The sequence below is a fragment of the Thalassophryne amazonica genome, chromosome 12, assembly GCF_902500255.1.
Source record: "Thalassophryne amazonica chromosome 12, fThaAma1.1, whole genome shotgun sequence".
Classification (NCBI taxonomy): Eukaryota; Metazoa; Chordata; class Actinopteri; order Batrachoidiformes; family Batrachoididae; genus Thalassophryne; species Thalassophryne amazonica.
In genome coordinates, this window is record NC_047114.1 from 103,467,329 (window position 1) to 103,492,554 (window position 25,226).

Consider the following 25,226-nt stretch of genomic DNA (forward strand, 5'->3'; position numbering starts at 1 on the left):
AGTGAAATTTGGCAAAAATAAATAAATTAATGCGGCTGATTTCGGCATGCGGGCGGCGATGATAAACTAATGGGTTTTTTCAAATTATTTTTTAAATGGGATCTAATGAGAAGGCCAGCTTGTGATCTACTTATGGGCCTTTCACACTGGAGGCGTCCTCCACGTCGGAGGCGTGAGGAATCAGTCTAAAAAGCATTATTTTCAATGAGACATGTTTCTTTTTAGACGCGTCAGAAGCATCGCATCAAAAGCTGAGCTAAACCGACACTTCTGACAGGAGTGCACATTGCTGCTTGTCGACAAGCTGCCGCGGTCAAAGTTCAACCCAATCCATCTTTCGCCGCTCTGAACTGTGACGTCGCTTCGCACTGTCCAATAGGAACGACGCGTCGGGCCAAAACACAGAAGACTAGTGACAGAAACCACTGATCGATCCTGTTGTTAAGCTCTGACGTAACGCATCACGTGATAAATCTGTTTCCAGGTCCAAACAAAACAATGTTAACAATTGTAGTGGAACCTCAGCATATGAGTGTTTTTGACATATGAGCTGTCGTTTGGTCCATATTTTTGTTTGGAATCCATGAGACCCTGAAAACAAATATTCCAAATAATCTCTGTTTGCTGCGTTTAACCTGCGTGGAATTTAATAAACGCAAACTGAATTTCAGACATATTATATATATGACTCTGGAACAAAGAGGACAAACAGTGTTGTAAAGGACAATAAACAGGGCATTAAAGAACAAACTTCACTTTCCCCCCGAACGACATGAACAGGAAGCGATCGCGGCTCATAGCAGCTCCCATTCAAAATAACGGAGAAACAACCTGAGCTTCTGGCATTTTTACATAAAACAAGCGCAATAACAACATCTATAAACCCAGTTAATATATCCAGGAGAGTTTTAGGCACAATACACAAAGAGTTTTATGTTTCAATTCAATTTAATTAGCTTAGAATGCGCCAAATCACAGCAAAAGCCATCTCAAGGCGCCTTCACGGAGCAATTCAACATAAAATTTAAATAAATAATTAAAAATGAATAAAAAAATTCAAATACACAATTAAAAACAGAAGTAAAAGAATAAAATGGTTTAAAAAAAACTAATCATAAGAAAGAAAAAGAACAAAAATGTTGCGATGTTCATGCTGTTGTCTGCGTGCAGCGGTTTAAGTGCAGCCTGACCAGAGCGTCTCAGTGCAGTTCTCAGTGTTAATGACAGCGCGCAGAAGTCAGTTGCTTAAACTGGGTGTTTTTATAGATCCCAAAGTGAAGAATTTCAGACTGAGTGGGTCTGTTCCATCCCCCCGGCTGCCTGCCTCGCTCTGCCCGGGGATGAAGCTTGAACCCCGGCTGCTTCATGCAGGTCGGCCCGCTGTGGCGGTTTGATGGATGTCCCACCGATTAGTCAGTCCCCTCGGCTCGGCGTCACTCCAAAAAGTAGCTGGAAAAGCTTCTCCCAGCAGAGTGATGGGAGAATCTTTCTACTTTTTTGTGGTTTTGCCGACATAAATCCAACATGACGATCGCTCGGCTTTCTCAGGAAAAAAAATCAGAGTGAAAATCTCCGCCCCCTTGATGCATCCAGCGTGACATCACAACATGTGGGGAGGCGTTGCCTGAAGCATATAAAGTGCGCAGTGTGAAAGGCCCTTTACTGTGTGTTTAGCCCACTGGTCGAGAGCTGTCAACCTTCTGGTTCCAGCTGAAGTCTCACCCTGTTGAGTCCCCCGATGAGGGTGTGGAAAATACTCAGCACAGCTGGCGGCAGTGTTTTGGGATGCTGAACAAGAAACCAACTTCTTGCCTCCTCAGTGGGACAGTGTCAGAACAGCTGTCTTCAACATGTGCAGAGCAGAGGACGGATGAGTCGCTGAGTGAGACCCACTTATCTGTTTAAGCCACTCATTCCAACGCACGTGATCCTGAGGAAACTTAAACCAGCTGACTCCGTCTGCACGAGTGTTCGAACAAAAGCCTCCAACACATCCAGCCGGCACAACTCCAGAAATGAAAACGCAACAACAACAACAACAAAAATACCGGCCCAGTTTTAGTTGTGTGTGAGTCAGAGCGACTTGTCTTTTTCTGTCCATGTGTCCAGGTGGTCTGGTTCTGTCTCTGGATAAGGACTCCTTTGAGCTGTTGGGGCTTGAGGGCAAACGGTCGCAGTTCAGCCGCAGGACGAGCAGCAGATACGGTCTGAAATCACACCGGCTAACTGTTGTTTCTGATCCACGTGCTAACGTGCTAATATGAACGTCATTTGTGCAGTCGTGTGTGTCAACCTGACGGACAGCGGTATGGTGCCTGGTGGGCGGGGCTACCAGCGGCTGCTTACTGGTCTGAAATCACGTGTTCCACTTGAGATGGACTTCCTTTTGTCACATCGTCCAGGTTAGAGGCTCGAAAAAGTCTGCAGTTTACCCACAATCCCCTGCTGCTGTTTGCTGACTGTGTGCCTGGTTCTGCAGGGGGTGGGAGCGCTCTTCAGGAGCTTCTGTCTCGTCACGAGTGGACGGAGCACCGACCTGAGGTGCACAGGCGTACTTTGACACACCTACTCTGCCCCACCCCCGAGTCATGTGACGCCCACAGCTTCCTGGACTGGCTGGGAGCCGTGGATGCCGATGTCAGCTGGTAAGTCAGATCTGATGCTCGGTGTCTCAGGTGACCTCTGATATTTGATCCAGATCATGATACGATCCACGTGTCTGCTCGGTGCTGCTGAAAGAAACTTATTGAAAGGCAGAAACTGTAGTGGTATTTAGTGCTGTAATGTCCAGATTGACTTGTCTACGAGGTCTGTGAGAAAAGTATCCGACCTTATTTTTTTTTTTTTTAAAAACCATATGGATTTGAATCACGTGTGATTACATCAGCCAAGCTTGAACCCTCGTGGGCATGCGTGAGTTTTTTCACGCCTGTCGGTGACATCATTCGCCTGTGAGCACGCCTTGTGGGAGGAGTGGTCCAGCCCCCTCGTCGGAATTCCTTTGTCTGAGAAGTTGCTGAGAGACTGGCGCTGTGCTTGATCAAAATTTTTTCAAAAACTGTGAGGCACATCCGAGTGGACACCATTCAAGAAATTCAGCTGGTTTTCGGTGAAAATTTTAACGGCTGATGAGAGATTTTGGATTGTTTCTGTCACTGTAAGGACCTCCCACGGAGCGGGATGTCGCGCAGCGCTCCAAGGCGACGTCGTCATCCTGTTTCAAGCTGAAAACCTCCAAATTTAAACCTCTGTTGATCCAGGACGTCGAGAGAACAAAGAACTTTCAGAAGAGATCAGAATCAGCAGTTTATCCGGACATTCCACTGTTAAAGGAGATTTTTTTAATGAAAGACGTGCGTACGGATTGGCGCGTCGGCTCGCAGCCGGCGCAGCGCGCCCGGCACAGGAAAAACACCTCCATTGGAAGCCTTAAGGACAAGTTGGAACATGTCCTGCTGTTAAACAGTTTCTCAGATACTCACTCAACTGAAAGCCACCAAAAGCCGCCTGGATTTTGCAAATGGTTATCAACACAGAGGTGTTTTTCCTGTGGCGGGTGCGCTGCGCCGGCTGCGAGCCGACGCGCCAATCCGTACGCACGTCTTTCATTAAAAAAAATCTCCTTTAACAGTGGAATGTCCGGATAAACTGCTGATTCCGACCTCTTCTGAAAGTTCTCTGTTCTCTCACGACATCCTGGGTCAACAGAGGCTTAAATTTGGAGGTTTTCAGCTTGAAACAGGATGACAACGTCGCCTCGGAGCGCTGCGCGACGTCCCGCTCTGTGGGAAGTCCTTACAGCGATAGAAACAATCCAAAATCTCTCATCAGCCGTTAAAATTTACACCGAAAACCAGATGAATTTCTCAAATGGTGTCCACTCGGATGTGCCTCACAGTTTTTAAAAAATTTGATCAAGCACAGCGCCAGTCTCTCAGCAAACTTCTCAGACAAAGGAATTCCGACGAGGGGGGTGGACCACTGCTCACTCAAAGCCTGCCCACAGGCGAATGACGCAACCGACATGCGTGAAAAAAACTCACGCATGTGCACGAAGGTTCAAGCTTGGTTGACGCAAGCGCACATGATTCAAATCCATATAGTTTTTTAAAAAAATAACACGGTCGATTTCTTTTCTCACAGACCTCGTATAAGCCGCGGGTCTCCACATTGTAAAATACGATATTTCCACAGGAAGATGTTAGACTAGTGATGGGGCTGATCTGATCCCGGATCAGTATTGGGTTCCAATACCAATGTAATTCACGTATCGGAAAATACCGATCCAACCCGCGACACTTTCTGATACCAGAGAAGAGCCGCTGTGAATCCTGCTGCTGTTTGCTCTCTGCTTGTTTGCTGCTGACCGGGAGGAGGAGCAGAGGAGGGGTTTCTGAAGCCGGGCTGTGTGAGAGAGAGCTCTCTTCCACAGTGTTCTAGCTGTGGTTAGCACCAAATTTCTGCTACGCTGTCCGCTTCAAATTGTCTGTCGAGCACGGATTTTCCGAAAAATTAACTGAACTGTTGCTGAAAATATGTGCTAAAAAATTAGCTGCTTCACTGTCCTGAGGCTGTGAAACGCTATGAAAAGCAGCTCAGCGTGCAGCCGAAGTCACTGATGAGACATTTATTTTACAGTTGAAAGGCTTGGTGTTTCCAAAAAGTTTGAAGTTTGTGTAGCACAACCGCTGTTTTCGAGAGGAAGAAGAAGAGAGAGACGGAGGGAGAGAGAAAGGGAGCGAGAGAGAAAGAGAGAGAGTGAACGAGACAGACAGGGAGAGAGACAAAAAGCACTGTTTTTTCTCTAAAAAGTACTTAATTCTTTCACCAAAACATCAAATCCAGGCTTTCATCTTAGATGCACCTTCTGGCAAATTGTAGCTCAACTTTCAGGTCAACTTTTTAAGAAAATCCTCATATAAAATCAACAATAATGATAATAATATTAAAGCAAACAGAGCGCTGGTATCGGATCGGAAAAGTATCGGTATCGGCAGATATCCAAATTCAGGTATCGGGATCGGAAGTGAAAAATTGTGGATCGGTGCATCCCCATGTTAGACAGAAATATTTTTTTATGACTTGCATTTTATTTTCTTCCAATATAACAATGACATCAAGAACCACAGAAAATACAGAACATTTTCTTCCCCAAGATAGAACAGAATCCCCCCGTCCACCAACAGGGGTCATCCTATCCACAAAAAGACAATAAAACAGAAGGATTAAACATAAACACAGTGTGGCTGTGAATTACTCAATCAAATCTGAAAAACAGTCCAACAAAACAGGTCTGTCACATCACTTCAAATAACAACACGAGAAAGACTCTTTTTAACAATAAAAGTGCCAAAGTCAAAACAGAAAACTAAGCAGGCTCAGGAGTAATAAGCAGCAGATCCTTCTCAGAACTGTTCCATGGGGGGGGGGCTGCTAGTAAGATGGCTGCCGATTAGACGTGTTTTGCGGAGCTCCTTGGGGCATGAACCACTTGAAAGCTGCATTCACCGGGCGCGACACGAGCGACTGCAGCCACAGGTTGCCATGTAATCCCTATGTAAGGACGTGTTTTGGCGCCAAACCGCGCAGCGCAACGCGATGGACGCGAGTGAAGCGATTTTGAGCGTTTTGCGCGTTTGTGGTGCGATATTGCGTCGTGTCATGTCGCGTTGCCCTCCTCCCCAAGTTCAAAAATCTGAACTTTTCGTCTTGTCGCGCCACGATGACCAATCAGGGACTGAATATGTAGTGACGTGGAGATGTCTGGAGTTTGACTGAAGATGTGAACATGTCCTGTCTCTAGTAGCAGCCTGTGAGCAGGAATTATGTCTCTTTTGTCCTTTATTTCACAATCATGACAGAGTTTTTGAAGCGAACGGCAGCCCCACAGCAGCAGGAGCGGAGTTTCTTTTTATTTTTATTTTACGTGCGCGCACGCACAAATCGTCCTGGAGATTATTTTACTTATTAACTACACAGCTGTATAATAAACAAATTTTTGGATGCGAACAGCAGCCCTACTTGCAGCAGCGGGAGCGAAGCTTTTTCCTTTGCTTTTTTCTTACATGTGCGGCGCGAGTGAATCGTCTGTAGAGAATATTTTATTAATTAACTACACAGATGTATAATAAAACAAATGGTGGACTGGTTTCTAAACAATATGACAGAGTTTTTGGGGGAAGAGCCAGCTGCAGCAAGCAGCGGAGTTCTTCTTTTTTTGTTTTTTTTTAATTGTTTACATGTGCGTTGCGCAGAACAGGACAGTTGATCCTCAAATTTGGTCCCGCAGAGGTGGAAGGACCGCTTGAAAGCCCGTCATCCAGACACAGCTCCTGCAGCAAATAATGATACTCTCTGTATTGGGAGCTTTTCCACAGCAACTCGCTCCGTGTGATCAAGGTCCATCATGTTAGCTTGACTGACAACCGGAGCCGGCGAGCGGAATGGAAGCTCCTCCTATTTGATGGACGCACCGGGGTGAATTTTCGCAGCAAAGACCACCCAAGCAGAGCGACAAACCCGTGCGAAGGAGGCCGCGTCCGTCGCCTGGCGACCCACGCAAATTTGTAGCGTCTGATCGCGCCCGGTGTGAACGCTGCATTATACTTTAAACTTATTTTTGTCAACAATTAGAGCCTCCATCTATCACTTGAATACAGCACAAGTCGTCTGACAGTATTTTTTATCAAATGAATCACGTCAGTGGCCGGTAAACGTAACGGAAAGGGTCACACGCAAGTGGAGCAATGGCTAAAGCTAGCCATGCTGCTACCACAAGCGATGACGAGGACGAGATACCACTTGTTGGCAGAAAATCTCTAAATCCATCACCAACTCTTTCAACGAAAGATTTGACAAGTCGAGGAGAAGTCTGTGACCGACCAAACAAGTGCTGATTGAGAGGGGAGGATGTGGAAACTCAGCCACAGACCACGAGCCGCGAATTAAGTGTTTGGAGACATCGCTGACAGCTATACAGAAAACAGAGTGCTTTGCTCCAAGCTTGCGGATTTAGAGGGCAGATCTAGACAACAACATTAAAATAGTGGGCATCCCAGAGGACGAGGAGAAGGGAAGGCCTTCCGACTTTGTCTCCCATCTGATTCCTAAGTTACTTGGGGCAGAAAACTTTGACAAGCCTGTAGTCATCGACAGGGCGCACCGCGTACTTCAACCCAAACCAGCGGAGGGCTCGAAGCCGCGTACCATCATCGCACGAGTGCACTTTGCTCAAGATAAGGAGAAGATTATGCGGCTTGTGAGACAGCGCACTTGGATACGGTGGGAAACAGATCTACATTTTTCCTGACTACACGATGGAAGTTATGGAACAAACGGAGCTTTAAGGAAGTGTTGAGAGTATTGCGGGAGAAAAACATCCAGCACTCCTGCGCTTCCCAGCGCTCTTCACGTTCATCATCGTGGGCAGGTAAAAGTGTTCAGTAGCCCTGCTGACGCTAAGAATTTTATAGACAAAGACCTCTGTCAGATAGATGGTGGCCGCGATGCGAATGACCAATCTGAATTCTAATGGTTGGCATTTTGTTTTATTTTAAATGTTTCTGGGGGTCTACGTAGGACAGTAGCCAGCCTATTTTTCTTCTTTTTTCTCTCTTTTTTGGCCTGTGGCCCCAAATGGTAATGTGGGTAGCCCAGCTTCGTTTGGGGAAGCAATGGGTGGAGCTGTTTAAGCGTTCTGTGTGTGTTTTTTTTTTTTTGATGTGTCTTCCTCACTGCCAGACAAACACTATAATGTGTGTTTTTTTTTGTTGCAACTGTACTTTGATATTTCGGTCTGTTTTTTGGTTAATAATGAGCAATATTGTTGATACTTTGTCTCTGGTCTCTTGGAACGTTCGTGGTCTTGGTCACCCTATTAAACGTGGTAAAGTTTTTGCACATCTGAAGTCATTAAAAGCTGACATGTTTCTTCAAGAAACACACGTAAAGGCCACACAACATAATAAACTTAGGGCCAATTGGATCTCAGTCATACCATTCTCCATTCACGTCTAAGGCTAGAGGTGTGGCAATTCTTTTCGTAAATCTGTGCCTTTTAGTTTTCAACATGCACGACAGATCCCAATGGTCGATTCATTGTTGTAAAAGGGCTTATCAATCTCTTCCCAGTGACTTTTGTTAATTTATATGGACCAAATTTGGATGACCCGGTATTTTTTCGAAAAGCGTTTGATTTGATTCCAGATGATGATTCAGGTTACATTTTTGTTGGAGGGGATTTTAATTATCTTGATCCATACTTGGATAGGTTCTCCATGGCTCCACCTCCAACATTCTCCGTACAGACCCTTAACAATTTATCTAGTTCAAAAAAATTGTGGACATTTGGACTGCAGCATCCGGTTGACGTGATTATTCATTTATTCCCATGTTCACAAATCTTATACACGTATCGATTTTTTGGTTGATTCCAGATTAATTTCCAACATAGTTGGCAGTAAGTATCACAACATATTAATATCGGACCATAGTCCTGTTAGTGTTACTCTCAAACTCTTTCTTCCCAAGCAAACCTACAGTTGGCGCTTTAACCCTATGCTACTCTCTGACCCAGCTTTTGGGAAGCACATCAGTGAGCAAATTTCTGTATTTCTTGAGACCAATGACAATGGCGAGGTTAATGATTCAATACTGTGGGAAACCCTTAAAGTGTATCTCAGGGGGCAAATTATTTCCTATGAGGCTAGGCAAAACAAATGTAGACGAGGTCGATTAGAGGAAATTGAGGGGAATTACAAACTGCTGACCGGGTCTAAAAGCACTCAGTCCAGTCTGATTATAATAACATTCTCAAGCTACAATATGGATACAATTCTATATTGGCAGAAGAAGTTGGCAAATCTTAATAAAATTAAAACAGAAACATTTTGAACTTGGCGAAAAACCTCACAAGCTACTGGCACAGCAATTAAAGGGAGAGCAGACAAAGAGAGCCATCTATAAAATTAAGGGTAAAACAGGGCAAATGCTGACAGATTTACGGGATGTAAATGAGTGTTTTAGAGAGTTTTACTCTGACATCTACTCCTCCAAAGTATCTGCCACTCAAGTTGATTTCGACAATTTTTTCAAATCACTGTCATTCCCACAATGAGATCCATCTGCTAAACGATACTTGGATTCAGATTTTACTGCACTGGAAATACAAGAGGCCATTAAAGCATTTCCGACCGGAAAGGCCCCCGGCCCTGATGGCTATGGTCCTGAATTTTATAAGGCCTTTAGAGATTTGCTAACACCTATACTGTTGAGAATGATTTGCCATACTTTTAAGAGTAAAGAACTTCCATCTTCTCTACGCGATGCCAACGTTTGTGTCCTTCTGAAAAAAGACAAGGATGGCACAGATCCGGGTAACTATAAGCCCATTGCTTTATTAAATTACGACCTCAAAATAATAACAAAAGTCTTGGCTACAAGGTTGGGCAAGAGTATAGCTAGCATCATACATCCCGATCAAACGGGGTTTTCCGGGTAGACATTCTTTTTGTAATGTCCGCAAAATCCTCAACATTTTATACGCAGATCATAAATATGCTGATGGTACATCTGTATTGTCTCTGGATGCTCACAAAGCCTTTGACACAATACAGTGGCCATACCTTTTCCGACACTTAAAAAATTTGGTTTCAACGATATCTTTATTGAATGGGTCCGGATTTTATATTCAAACCCCAAGTCTTCCATCCTCACAAAGGGAACAAATCCAAACCATTCACTTTACAGAGAGGTGCGCGCCAGGGGGATCCACTATCACCCCTGTTGTTTGACATTGCTGTCTTGCAATAGGAATTCGGGCTCATCCAGTTATTAGGGCATCACATTAGCCAAAGCGGAGACATGTGTGACTTTGTATGCTGATAATCTAATGATCTGTGTGACAGACCCCGGGACTTCCATTCCTGCTCTCTTGGTGTATGTTAATTCATTTGGCAACATTTTGGGTTATACAATAAACTGGGGAAAGAGTGAGTTTATGCCTCTAGTTGACAGCCTGCCTCAAGAATTTCTGGACACCTTGCATTTTAGAGTAGTAAGCAATCATTTTACCTATCTAGGACTGAAATTGACAAGGAATCCTAAAACATCTTTTTAAAGCTAACTATGCAGAGCTAGTTGAGAGACTCAAAGCCAATATTGAGGCATGGAGGATACTACCCTTAACCATGATCGGGAGGGTCAATGCGATTAAAATGGTTAGCCTACCCAGATTCTTATATCTGTTTCAGAATTTGCCCATTTACCTAAGTGCCTCATTCTTCAACAAATTAGATCACTAATATTGCCCTTTGTGTGGAGGATATAAAGCTCACAGGATATCTAAAGCCCATGTGCATAAATCAACGAAAGAAGGTGGCCTCGGCCTTCCAATTTGTAAGCACTATTACTGGGCAGCTAACTCCAGAGCTCTCACCTTTTGGAAACACAGTACCACCGGTGAGGAGGTGCAGGATGGCACCCCCTCCTGGTTACAGCTTGAAACTCCCTTTGATGGTAACATGTCACTCTGTTCATGGTTGTTCTCTGACCACAAGTTGGATAAATTGTCTAAGAACACTTTTGTCTTAAAGAACTCGTTGCGTATACTGAAACAGATTAAGATGGCCAATCGGCTGCCTAAAGACTCTGTATACGCTCCAATCTGTCAGAACCCCTTTTTCATTGCCTGGGCAGTTAGACGGCACATTTGCCGCCTGGAAAAGAAAGGTATCACGACTATAGCCAGTTTGTATAATGATGGTTACTTTGCCTCATTTGCCCAACTGAGTAATAAATATGACCTCCCCAATTCACAGCAGAGGTTTGAGAATTTCGAGTCTATTCCAACTTCCCATCTATTTTACGACAGTCTGTGTCTGGCTCCGGATTCCAAACATTTGATTTCTAAATTTGTGGATTGCTTCACTTCTTCTGTGCCCTCACCTTATTTGCGGGAAGCTTCGTCTGGGGATCTGCATTCAGATATACCGGTAGAGTTATGGGATGTAGTCATGTCACGGGTTCATTCCTGTTCTATAAATGCTCGTTACCGGCTAATACAATATAAGGTCATCCATAGACTGCATTATTGAAAGGCTAAGTTGAACAAAATTTTTCCATCAGTCTCCTCTCAGTGTGATACATGTAGTTCCACTGAGGGGTCGTTGGCTCATCTTTTCTGGTTCTGTCCTCAGCTGCTCAGCTATTGGTCTGCAATATTTAGATGGTTTTCTGATTGTTACTCTAAGGACATTCAACCAGATCACAATACAACCCCTGGCAAAAATGATGGAATCACCGGCCTCGGAGGATGTTCATTCAGTTGTTTAATTTTGTAGAAAAAAAGCAGATCACAGACATGACACAAAACTAAAGTCATTTCAAATGGCAACTTTCTGGCTTTAAGAAACACTATAAGAAATCAGTAAAAAAAAATTGTGGCAGTCAGTAACGGTTACTTTATTAGACCAAGCAGAGGGAAAAAAATATGGAATCACTCAATTCGGAGGAAAAAATGATGGAATCATGACAAACCAAAAGAAACGCTCCAAAACATCACTAATATTTTGTGCACCACCCTCTGGCTTTTCTAACAGCTTGCAGTCTCTGAGGCATGGACTTAATGAGTGACAAACAGTACTCTTCATCAATCTGCTCCAACTTTCTCTGATTGCTGTTACCAGATCAGCTTTGCAGGTTGGAGCCTTGTCATGGACCATTTTCTTCAACTTCCACCAAAGATTTTCAATTGGATTAAGGTCCGGACTATTTGCAGGCCATGACATTGACCCTATGTGTCTTTTTGCAAGGAATGTTTTCACAGTTTTCACTCTATGGCAAGATGCATTATCATCTTGAAAAATGATTTCATCATCCCCAAACTCCGTTCAATTGATGGTATAAGAAAAGTGTCCCAAAATATCAACGTAAACTTGTGCATTTATTGATGATGTAATGACAGCCATCTCCCCAGTGCCTTTACCCTGACATGCAGCCCCATATCATCAATGACTGTGGAAATTTACATGTTCTCTTCAGGCAGTCATCTTTATAAATCTCATTGGAACGGCACCAAACAAAAGTTCCAGCATCATCACCTTGCCCAATGCAGATTCGAGATTCATCACTGAATAGGACTTTCATCCAGTCATTCACAGTCCACGATTGCTTTCCTTAGCCCATTGTAACCTTGTTTTTTCTGTTTAGGTGTTAATGATGGCTTTTGTTTAGCTTTTCTGTATGTAAATCCATTTCCTTTAGGCGGTTTCTTACAGTTCGGTCACAGACGTTGACTCCAGTTCCTCCCATTCGTTCCTCATTTGGTTTTGTTGTGCATTTTTGATTTTTGAGACATATTGCTTTAAGTTTTCTGTCTTGATGTCTTTGATGGTCTTCCTTGGTCTACCAGTATGTTTGCCTTTAACAACCTTCCCATGTGTTTGTATTTGGTCCCAGAGTTTAGACCCAGCTGACTGTGAACAAACCAACATCTTTTGCAACATTGTGTGATGATTTACCCTCTTTTAAGAGTTTGTAATCCTCCTTTGTTTCAGTTGACATCTCTCGGGTTGGAGCAATGATTCATGTCAGTCCCACTTGGTGCAACAGCTCTCCAAGGTGTGATCATTCCTTTTAGATGCTAGACTAACGAGCAGATCTGATTTGATTGCAGGTATTAGTTTTGGGGATGAAAAATTTACAGGGTGATTCCATAATTTATTCCTCAGAATTGAGTGAGTCCATATTTTTTCCCTCTGCTTGGTCTAAAAAAGTAACCGTTACTGACTGCCACAATTATTTTTCCTGATTTCTATAGTGTTTTCTTAAAGCCAGAAAGTTGCCATTTGAAATGACTTTAGTTTTGTGTCATCAATCAATCAATCAATTTTTTATATAGCGCCAAATCACAACAAACAGTTGCCCCAAGGCGCTTTATATTGTAAGGCAAGGCCATACAATAATTATGTAAAACCCCAACGGTCAAAACGGACCCCCTGTGAGCAAGCACTTGGCTACAGTGGGAAGGAAAAACTCCCTTTTAACAGGAAGAAACCTCCAGCAGAACCAGGCTCAGGGAGGGGCAGTCTTCTGCTGGACTGGGACTGGTTGGGGCTGAGGGAGAGAACCAGGAAAAAGACATGCTGTGGAGGGGAGCAGAGATCGATCACTAATGATTAAATGCAGAGTGGTGCATACAGAGCAAAAAGAGAAAGAAACAGTGCATCATGGGAACCTCCCAGCAGTCTACGTCTATAGCAGCATAACTAAGGGATGGTTCAGGGTCACCTGATCCAGCCCTAACTATAAGCTTTAGCAAAAAGGAAAGTTTTAAGCCTAATCTTAAAAGTAGAGAGGGTGTCATGTCTCCCTGATCTGAATTGGGAGCTGGTTCCACAGGAGAGGAGCCTGAAAGCTGAAGGCTCTGCCTCCCATTCTACTCTTACAAACCCTAGGAACTACAAGTAAGCCTGCAGTCTGAGAGCGAAGCGCTCTATTGGGGTGATAGGTACTACGAGGTCCCTAAGCTAAGAAGGGACCTGACTATTCAAAACCTTATAGTAAGAAGAAGATTTTAAATTCTATTCTAGAATTAACAGGAAGCAATGAAGAGAGGCCAATATGGGTGAGATATGCTCTCTCCTTCTAGTCCCCGTCAGTACTCTAGCTGCAGCATTTGAATTAAACTGAAGGCTTTTCAGGGAACTTTTAGGACAACCTGATAATAATGAATTAACAATAGTCCAGCCTAGAGGAAATAAAATGCATGAATTAGTTTTTCAGCATCACTCTGAGACAAGACCTTTCTAATTTTAGAGATATTGCGTAAATGCAAAAAAGCAGTCTTACATATTTGTTTAATATGCGCTTTGAATGACATATCCTGATCAAAAATGACTCCAAGATTTCTCACAGTATTACTAGAGGTCAGGGAAATGCCATCCAGAGTAAGGATCTGGTTAGACACCATGTTTCTAAGATTTGTGGGGCCAAGTACAATAACTTCAGTTTTATCTGAGTTTAAAAGCAGGAAATTAGAGGTCATCCATGTCCTTATGTCTGTAAGACAATCCTACAGTTTAGCTAATTGGTGTGTGTCCTCTGGCTTCATGGATAGATAAAGCTGGGTATCATCTGCGTAACAATGAAAATTTAAGCAATACCGTCTAATAATACTGCCTAAGGGAAGCATATATAAAGTGAATAAAATTGGTCCTAGCACAGAACCTTGTGGAACTCCATAATTAACTTTAGTCTGTGAAGAAGATTCCCCATTTACATGAACAAATTGTAATCTATTAGACAAATATGATTCAAACCACCGCAGCGCAGTGCCTTTAATACCTATGGCATGCTCTAATCTCTGTAATAAAATTTTATGGTCAACAGTATCAAAGCAGCACTGAGGTCTAACAGAACAAGCACAGAGATGAGTCCACTGTCCGAGGCCATAAGAAGATCATTTGTAACCTTCACTAATGCTGTTTCTGTACTATGATGAATTCTAAACCTGACTGAAACTCTTCAAATAGACCATTCCTCTGCAGATGATCAGTTAGCTGTTTTACAACTACCCTTTCAAGAATTTTTGAGAGAAAAGGAAGGTTGGAGATTGGCCTATAATTAGCTAAGATAGCTGGGTCAAGTGATGGCTTTTTAAGTAATGGTTTAAGTACTGCCACCTTAAAAGCCTGTGGTACATAGCCAACTAACAAAGATAGATTGATCATATTTAAGATCGAAGCATTAAATAATGGTAGGGCTTCCTTGAGCAGCCTGGTAGGAATGGGGTCTAATAAACATGTTGATGGTTTGGATGAAGTAACTAATGAAAATAACTCAGACAGAACAATCGGAGAGAAAGAGTCTAACCAAATACCGGCATCACTGAAAGCAGCCAAGATAACGATACGTCTTTGGGATGGTTATGAGTAATTTTTTCTCTAATAGTTAAAATTTTGTTAGCAAAGAAAGTCATGAAGTCATTACTAGTTAAAGTTAATGGAATACTCAGCTCAATAGAGCTCTGACTCTTTGTCAGCCTGGCTACAGTGCTGAAAAGAAACCTGGGGTTGTTCTTATTTTCTTCAATTAGTGATGAGTAGAAAGATGTCCTAGCTTTATGGAGGGCTTTTTTATAGAGCAACAGACTCTTTTTCCAGGCTAAGTGAAGATCTTCTAAATTAGTGAGACGCCATTTCCTCTCCAACTTACGGGTTATCTGCTTTAAGCTACGAGTTTGTGAGTTATACCACGGAGTCAGACACTTCTGATTTAAAGCTCTCTTTTTCAGAGGAGCTACAGCATCCAAAGTTGTCTTCAATGAGGATGTAAAACTATTGACGAGATACTCTATCTCCCTACAGAGCTTAGGTAGCTACTCTGCACTGTGTTGGTATATGGCAATTAGAGAACATAAAGAAGGAATCATATCCTTAAACCTAGTTGCAGCGCTTTCTGAAAGACTTCTAGTGTAATGAAACTTATTCCCCACTGCTCTAAAAAAGAGAGCTTTAAATCAGAAGTGCCTGACTCCGTGGTATAACTTACAAACTCGTAGCTTAAAGCAGATAACCCGTAAGTTGGAGAGGAAATGGCGTCTCACTAATTTAGAAGATCTTCACTTAGCCTGGAAAAAGAGTCTGTTGCTCTATAAAAGCCCTCCGTAAAGCTAGGACATCTTTCTACTCATCACTAATTGAAGAAAATAAGAACAACCCCAGGTTTCTTTTCAGCACTGTAGCCAGGCTGACAAAGAGTCAGAGCTCTATTGAGCTGAGTATTCATTAACTTTAACTAGTAATGACTTCATGACTTTCTTTGCTAACAAAATTTTAACTATTAGAGAAAAAATTACTCATAACCATCCCAAAGACGTATCGTTATCTTTGGCTGCTTTCAGTGATGCCGGTATTTGGTTAGACTCTTTCTCTCCGATTGTTCTGTCTGAGTTATTTTCATTAGTTACTTCATCCAAACCATCAACATGTTTATTAGACCCCATTCCTACCAGGCTGCTCAAGGAAGCCCTACCATTATTTAATGCTTCGATCTTAAATATGATCAATCTATCTTTGTTAGTTGGCTATGTACCACAGGCTTTTAAGGTGGCAGTAATTAAACCATTACTTAAAAAGCCATCACTTGACCCAGCTATCTTAGCTATTATAGGCCAATCTCCAACCTTCCTTTTCTCTCAAAAATTCTTGAAAGGGTAGTTACAGCTAACTGATCATCTGCAGAGGAATGGTCTATTTGAAGAGTTTCAGTCAGGTTTTAGAATTCATCATAGTACAGAACCAGCATTAGTGAAGGTTACAAATGATCTTCTTATGGCCTCGGACAGTGGACTCATCTCTGTGCTTGTTCTGTTAGACCTCAGTGCTGCTTTTGATACTGTTGACCATAAAATTTTATTACAGAGATTAGAGCATGCCATAGGTATTAAAGGCACTGCGCTGCGGTGGTTTGAATCATATTTGTCTAATAGATTACAATTTGTTCATGTAAATGGGGAATCTTCTTCACAGACTAAAGTTAATTATGGAGTTCCACAAGGTTCTGTGCTAGGACCAATTTTATTCACTTATACATGCTTCCCTTAGGCAGTATTATTAGACGGTATTGCTTAAATTTTCATTGTTACGCAGATGATACCCAGCTTTATCTATCCACGAAGCCAGAGGACACACACCAATTAGCTAAACTGCAGGATTGTCTTACAGACATAAAGACATGGATGACCTCTAATTTCCTGCTTTTAAACTCAGATAAAACTGAAGTTATTGTACTTGGCCCCACAAATCTTAGAAACATGGTGTCTAACCAGATCCTTACTGTGGATGGCATTACCCTGACCTCTAGTAATACTGTGAGAAATCTTGGAGTCATTTTTGATCAGGATATGTCATTCAAAGCGCATATTAAACAAATATGTAGGACTGCTTTTTTGCATTTACGCAATATCTCTAAAATCAGAAAGGTCTTGTCTCAGAGTGATGCTGAAAAACTAATTCATGCATTTATTTCCTCTAGGCTGGACTATTGTAATTCATTATTATCAGGTTGTCCTAAAAGTTCCCTAAAAAGCCTTCAGTTAATTCAAATGCTGCAGCTAGAGTACTGACGGGGACTAGAAGGAGAGAGCATATCTCACCCATATTGGCCTCTCTTCATTGGCTTCCTGTTAATTCTAGAATAGAATTTAAAATTCTTCTTCTTACTTATAAGGTTTTGAATAATCAGGTCCCATCTTATCTTAGGGACCTCGTAGTACCATATCACCCCAATAGAGCGCTTCGCTCTCAGACTGCAGGCTTACTTGTAGTTCCTAGGGTTGTAAGAGTAGAATGGGAGGCAGAGCCTTCAGCTTTCAGGCTCCTCTCCTGTGGAACCAGCTCCCAATTCAGATCAGGGAGACAGACACCCTCTCTACTTTTAAGATTAGGCTTAAAACTTTCCTTTTGCTAAAGCTTATAGTTAGGGCTGGATCAGGTGACCCTGAACCATCCCTTAGTTATGCTGCTATAGACGTAGACTGCTGGGGGGTTCCCATGATGCACTGTTTCTTTCTCTTTGCTCTGTATGCACCACTCTGCATTTAATCATTAGTGATCGATCTCTGCTCCCCTCCACAGCATGTCTTTTTCCTGGTTCTCTCCCTCAGCCCCAACCAGTCCCAGCAGAAGACTGCCCCTCCCTGAGCCTGGTTCTGCTGGAGGTTTCTTCCTGTTAAAAGGGAGTTTTTCCTTCCCACTGTTGCCAAGTGCTTGCTCACAGGGGGTCGTTTTGACCGTTGGGGTTTTCCGTAATTATTGTATGGCCTTGCCTTACAATATAAAGCGCCTTGGGGCAACTGTTTGTTGTGATTTGGCGCTATATAAATAAAATTGATTTGATTTGATTTGATTTAATTACTTTTGTATGCTTCCTAATAATTTGAGGAGGTTCCTCCTCCAGAATACTGTCTCATATCTGTAAAAAAAAAAGTCAAAAACTACTCCTTTTTTTGTCCTGGTCGTTGCCGAAGCATCTTCACCCCTGAATAACTCGGATATATTTTTTTGGATCCTGTGGTCGAACCTCAGGACGGCCGGGGTAGAGTAGGAGAACTTTATGTTGCGCTCCCGCAGAGCTTTCTCGCACTCCCTGAATTTATCTTGTTTCATCTGCATGCCTCTTGAGAAATCAGGGAAAATCATGACACAGTTAGCTTCCCAGATTAGCTCGGATTTATTCCGCACTGTGCAAAGGATGAGCTCCCTGTCAGCTGAGTGTAGAAAGTGAACCAGCGTCATGCGCAGTCTTTCCCTTGCATTCGGTCATGGTGTCGGGGCTTGTGTGCCCAGTCTATCTCCGGTGATTGCGCTGCTTCCTTACAGCCCAGAATTGATGCTAGTAGTTTCTGCATCAACACCACCATAACACCACACCACCTGTTCTCTTTTTCCCACAAATCGTACATTATTCCTTCTGTTGCGGGTCTCCATAGCTTCAGGTTTGTCGCTGAGAACTTCAAGCTCTGCTTTGGTAGCTAACAGGCTAACCTCCAGCAAGGCCTTCAGTTTTTTTATCGCCCTTCAGCCACTCTGCCCTTCTCTCCACTTCTCGCAAAATAAGTGACGACAGTTTCTGTTTAACTGAGGTTGTGGGTCGGTGTATATCTTCAAGGCTGGCTGGTTAGGTTGCATTTTCAGGAAGGGCAGAACAAGCAGCTCTGACCTCCAGCACCAAATCCTCTGAGTCTGTGTCATCAATGGCCTTTTCCAGTTTCTTACATTTTTCTGTGAAAATAACCATTGAAAAGTGATCACGGAGAATTGACACTTAAAACTGACGACTGCGTGGACAGATGAGCTCAGTGACTGACGACTCCGGAAGACAGCACAGAACGGAATTGACCCGGGCCGAACCGAGACAAAGGTGGGGCTTAAAAAGCCAACTAATCCGAAACCAGTGGTGTAAAAATCAAGAGCGGAATGAAACCTGCACGTGGGACTGGAGTGAAGACGGGAAGGTAACCAGAAAAGAACACATGAGGGAAATCAAAGAGTGCACAAAAGCAGAAATAACCCGACAGCCTGAACGGAAAAATAATGTCAGAGAATGAAACAGAGACAAGATCAAGACAACGTAAAAATCACGGGGAGAAAATAAAGACCAACGCACCTGGAAGGAGTGCGCTGCTAGCCTGAGGGGCGGCGCCCTCCAACAGCTGACAGAGCCCCACGCCAGGACTACCGCGCGCGGTGGCCCCGGAGCAGCAACAAGCTACAGAGTGACGGCAGAAGGAGACAGAGGCCCATCACACGCACAGAACCTTTACACACGTAGACAAGTTCAGCAAAACTGCATCCACACAAGAAAGGACACGACATCACAGACGTGGAAGCAGGTGCGGGACAAGAGAGGAGCAAGACATGGGGACGGGACAGGTGAACTGCATGATAAAAGGACATAGGAACAGAAAGGACACAAAAGCTTCTAAAGAGACGACAAGCCAACACACTGGGCCTCTGTGGAACGTCCACTTATTGGTGACTCTGTTTCCACAGTGTGCTCGTGTCACCGTACTGTCCACAGTCAGGGAAAAGGACTGAGACTTTTTACCCCTCTGACTATTTTGCCTCCAACCAGTCAGTTATTTCAGTTTGAATTTGGGAACTGAGGTAATGTGCCGTTGTTTCTTTCTGCTGATTTCTCCTCACACGTTCATTCAAACGGGGTCAAATTGTGCCGCGAGTTCCACCTGTGATAAGAAAGTTCCATTCTGGGGATCATACAGGACATTTGTATGTCCTCTAAGTGTCAAACTACAGTGTCACCCTGTGACAAACTGCTGCACAAGTCAAAGTACTGCTTAAAGTACCGGGGATGGAGGTGGTAGTAGTAGTGGTGGTGTTTGAAGTGCCGAGGATGGAGGTGGTAGTAGTGGTGTTTGAAGTGCCGGGGATGGAGGTGGTAGTAATGGTGTTGTTTGAAGTGCCGAGGATGGAGGTGGTAGTAGTGGTGTTGTTTGAAGTGCCGGGGATGGAGGTGGTAGTAGTGGTGGTGTTTGAAGTGCCGAGGATGGAGGTGGTAGTAGTGGTGTTGTTTGAAGTGCTGAGGATGGAGGTGGTAGTAGTGGTGTTGTTTGAAGTGCCGAGGATGGAGGTGGTAGTAGTGGTGTTGTTTGAAGTACCGGGGATGGAGGTGGTAGTAGTGGTGTTTGAAGTGCCGGGGATGGAGGTGGTAGTAGTGGTGGTGTTTGAAGTGCCGGGGATGGAGGTGGTAGTAGTGGTGGTGTTTGAAGTGCCGGGGATGGAGGTGGTAGTAGTGGTGGTGTTTGAAGTGCCGGGGATGGAGGTGGTAGTAGTGGTGGTGTTTGAAGTGCCGGGGATGGAGGTGGTAGTAGTGGTGGTGTTTGAAGTGCCGGGGATGGAGGTGGTAGTAGTGGTGGTGTTTGAAGTGCCGGAGATGGAGGTGGTAGTAGTGGTGGTGTTTGAAGTGCCGGAGATGGAGGTGGTAGTAGTGGTGGTGTTTGAAGTGCCGGGGATGGAGGTGGTAGTAGTGGTGTTGTTTGAAGTACCGGGGATGGAGGTGGTAGTAGTGGTGGTGTTTGAAGTGCCGGGGATGGAGGTGGTAGTAGTGGTGGTGTTTGAAGTGCCGGGGATGGAGGTGGTAGTAGTGGTGGTGTTTGAAGTACCGGGGTCATGGATGGTAGGATCTGGTCAAGGATCTGATATATGAAGTATATTTACACGTTCATGATGCTGTTTTAACATCGTTTCTAAACAGTCCAATATTATATGATGACAAATTGTTTGTTTTTTTTAGGATTATGTTGTATCATGCAAAATATGTTTTTTAGGTTCTATATGTTTTCATCCTCTGCAACACTGGCATCACACTCACGTCAGCGCCCGCAGGCTGAGCCCCAAACTGCTACACCAGCGACGGGAACCCAGGAGCTCTGTTTGCTCACTGCTTCTTTCTCCAACTTCTGCTGCTCCTCTCACAGAGCAGTTGACAGCTTCCTGTTACTATAGTGAGCAGCACTTGACATGATGGTCTAGTGGTTAAGTGTTGGGCTTGAGACCAGAGGATCCTCAGTTCAAATCCCAGCCTGGTTGGAAAATCACTAAGGGCCCTTGGGCAGTAGGGATGTGAATCATACAACAACTCACGATTCAATTCAATTCTGATTCTTGGGGTGACGATTCGATTCAGAATCGATTTTCGATTCAAAGAGCTCTGAGAAATACAGTAGTGTTCAGAATAATAGTAGTGCTATGTGACTAAAAAGATTAATCCAGGTTTTGAGTATATTTCTTATTGTTACATGGGAAACAAGGTACCAGTAGATTCAGTAGATTCTCACAAATCCAACAAGACCAAACATTCATGATATGCACACTCTTAAGGCTGTGAAATTGGGCTATTAGTAAAAAAAAAAAAAGTCTTACATGTCCTCCTTTTCTTCCGTGTCCTCGCTAATTGCAGTCACAACCTGTCCAGCGACTTTTTGTCCACCTTCGTCTGTCCTGAGCCACAGATGAGTTTGACTCAGGCGTTGAACATTTCCATCACAGGATTTCTGTCTCGTGAGGACATCCACCGCCTGATCCAGGAACTGAGGTTTGTGGGACTTTGTTTGCTATTCGCTTTGTGCAACAGTGATTACATGTGAGTGTTGACTGGCTGATGTGTCTGTGTAGGCGGTACTTGGAGCTGCCCCGCCCGGTGTCCTGGGTAGCACTGACCGTCCATGGGTTCACTGACAGTCCAGTGTCGTGGGCAGACACAGAGCACGGAGTTCTGCAAGGTGGAGAAAATTTCTACAGTCTTCTGCTGTTCCGTGACCACACCTACCGCCACCACATGGCGGCCAGTGCCTATGACGGCTGTCCAGCATGACGGCGCTGTCGGCCGGTGTCGTTGCTGCCACACTCCACTGACTGAGTATAGAAGCTTTTTCAGGTCCACTGTCTTTCACTGACTCAGAACGCACTGTTTGTGTCGAGGCGGGATGCACAAGAACAGACTCTACCAGTTCATCATGTGCTCAGACCCAAAGAAGCCAACTGGAACTGAACCCATGACCTTCTCACTGTCAACAGAGACATTTTACTGTCCACGTCTGACACTGTCACCAGAAAACCATGTTTAGTTGTTTGCGTATAAACCCAGAACCTTCTGCAGAACAGGTTTGTTGTTAATTTGGTTTCCAGCACCTTTGATGAACAGGTGCAGCCTCGCTGTCACATGACCCGCTAAGAGTCAGACCCAAAATAATCAAATAATTTTTTTATGATTTTAAAGTTTTTGTGCAACAGATAACAGAATATTTACAAAGGAATATTTCAAATGGTGATGCAAGTGATGCAAGCACCAAATAGTCCTTCGACATTAACTCTTTTGAAAAAGCAGAAGGGCCACTTGAACTTTGAATAGGCAGTCAGGTAGAATTACACTGGGGTCAAAATTTAAAAATGCTCCAATCAAATTGAAAACTACACCACGTTACTTGTCTGATTATAAAGATTCCAAAAAGGTATAGTTTGGACCATCTGTGACTGAATGTTACAGAGTTTAGGGGTAAAAAAGGCAGGAATGGTGACAAAGATCAATTTCAGTTTGTACAGGGGTCAAAAATTTAAAATGTTCCAATTTTGGTAAAAAGTGATGCAAATTATTGGTTGAGTTAATAGGATTAATAAATGGAATAGTTTTGACAGTGTTGAATGCTTGGTCTCCAAAGTAAAGGTCAAACAAGGTCAATGTCTATTGGATTCTATGACATGACACGTTACCCCGTAACATGAAATAAATGATGCAAACTGTTACTTTTTACTTTTAAAACCTGATTAACTCAACCAATAATTTGCATTTTTTTTTTTTTTTTTTTTTTTACCAAAAGTGGAGCAACTTTAACTTTTGACCCCTGTACAAACTGAAACTGACCTTTGTAACCATTCTTGCTGCTTTTACCTCATAACTCCATAACATTCAGTCACAGATTGTCCAAACTATACCTTTTTGGAATCTTTATGATCAGGCAAATAATGTGGTGTAGTTTTCTATATGATTGGAGCATCTTTTAATTTTGACCCCTGTGTAATTCTTCAGTTGACCCCTACCTCGCTGACTATTGAAAATTCAAGTGGCCAATCAGTTTTTTTTAAAGAGTTCATGTCTATGGATTATTTGTGCTGAATGTGATGTTTGTATCACCATTTTCAGGATTCCACTCTAAATATTCTCTTATCTGCTGCACTATATATGAGATGTAAGATGTTGCTCCTCACTGTTTCTCAGTTGTCCTCAAAAGTATTGGAACACTTGGTATTTCACACATTTTAATTTGTTTATTCCATTTCAAATACTTTTTTTTTTCTAAAATTATCTTCCTTAACTCAAACTGAAAGCAAAACTCTACAACTTGATATAAATTAATTAAAAATCTAAAATCCATCTTCCTGATGAAGTGGTGTAGAGGAGGATTTTCTTCAAAAGAAACCTGAAAGTTCAGCTACAATTTGACAGAAAGTACATTTGAGATGAAAGACTAGATTTGATGTTTTGGTGAAAGAAACTTTTGTATTTTTTCATAATTGATGTAAATAAAGTCCAAGACATATTCAGTGACTTGGAAATGTTCATGTTTCCACCATGTTCATGTTGTTTTTAGTTTGAGTCAGACTTTGAGGAAGATAATTTTAGAAATTTTTCTTTATTTTTTGTATTTCTTGTATTTAAAATGGCATAAACAAATTAAAATGTGTGGAATTCCAAGTGTTCCAATACGTTTGGAGGGCACAGTATCCTAACCTTATGAGGAGTGTAAAATGAGTGTGATATTATTACTGTTTTGTTTAAGAAGGTTTAATTTTCACTGTTGCTGCACTTTGTGTCAAATCAGTCATATCATATATCATACTGATATGGCAATATTGAGATATGATAATTTGGTCACATTGTACAGCTGTACTGTCAACTAGCTCATCTCTGTGCTTGTTCTGTTAGACCTCAGTGCTGCTTTTGATACTGTTGACCATAAAATTTTATTACAGAGATTAGAGCATGCCATAGGTATTAAAGGCACTGTGCTGCGGTGGTTTGAATCATATTTATCTAATAGATTACAATTTGTTCATGTAAATGGGGAATCTTCTTCACAGACTAAGGTTAATTATGGAGTTCCACAAGGTTCTGTGCTAGGACCAATTTTATTCACTTTATACATGGTTCCCTTAGGCAGTATTATTAGACGGCATTGCTTAAATTTTCACTGTTACGCAGGTGATACCCAGCTTTATCTATCCATGAAGCCAGAGGACACACACCAATTAGCTAAACTGCAGGATTGTCTTACAGACATAAAGACATGGATGACCTCTAAATTCCTGCTTTTAAACTCAGATAAAACTGAAGTTATTGTACTTGGCCCCACAAATCTTAGAAACATGGTGTCTAACCAGATCCTTACTGTGGATGGCATTACCCTGACCTCTAGTAATACTGTGAGAAATCTTGGAGTCATTTTTGATCAGGATATGTCATTCAAAGCGCATATTAAACAAATATGTAGGACTGCTTTTTTTCATTTACGCAATATCTCTAAAATTAGAAAGGTCTTGTCTCAGAGTGATGCTGAAAAACTAATTCCTTGTTAGAAGGAAAGGTGATGGGGAAGCAGAGCCCCCCCGAAGCTCAACGGTTTCAGCCATGCTAATGCCCCCTTGAAGCATTTACTCAAAAAAAAAGTCTGAAGGACCTAAATGACATGGTGAGATGTTGAAGAGCTTTGCTCATTCACGTCCACGACATATACATATTATGAAAATGTCATGGACATGAACGAGTGAAGTAACACGCAGCGGCGCAAAGGTCACTCATGGTACAGTGTCCCAAACAGGAATTGCCCAATTTTGAGTCCACAGTGAAGCAGGAAATGTCAAATGTTAAACACATCTTAGATTGACACTTCCTGGTTTGACAATAGACAATATCTTGTGGGATCTCGCGGGAATACAGTGGCAAGTTGAGACTGAAACATGAAATGCCAAATTTTGAGTCCACAGGAATTGTCAAATGTTGAACACTTCGTGGCATGAGCAGAGCTAGAGGGGAGGCCAGAGTGGCACTGGGGTTTCATGAAATCTGATTGGACACCCCAGGTGCCACCCCAGATGACTGATGTGTCACGGTGTCGCGTGTCTGGTTGGAAAGAGCCATTTTGAAATCTG

The 25,226-nt window shown here is 42.9% G+C and overlaps 1 protein-coding gene across 1 annotated transcript in view; it reads left to right on the forward strand.

Annotated features, from left to right (window-relative positions):
* The window catches only part of rpp40 (ribonuclease P/MRP 40 subunit), a 49,989-nt gene extending 27,806 nt beyond the window's left edge, over positions 1–22,183 (forward strand). Inside the window, exons 4-8 of the mRNA XM_034183620.1 lie at positions 2,110–2,205; positions 2,280–2,402; positions 2,480–2,645; positions 21,481–21,615; positions 21,696–22,183. Of these exons, the coding sequence (XP_034039511.1) occupies positions 2,110–2,205; positions 2,280–2,402; positions 2,480–2,645; positions 21,481–21,615; positions 21,696–21,894 (719 nt within the window). The 3' untranslated portion in view covers positions 21,895–22,183. The remainder of the gene's footprint in view (positions 1–2,109; positions 2,206–2,279; positions 2,403–2,479; positions 2,646–21,480; positions 21,616–21,695) is intronic.
* The last annotated feature ends 3,043 nt before the right edge of the window (positions 22,184–25,226 follow it).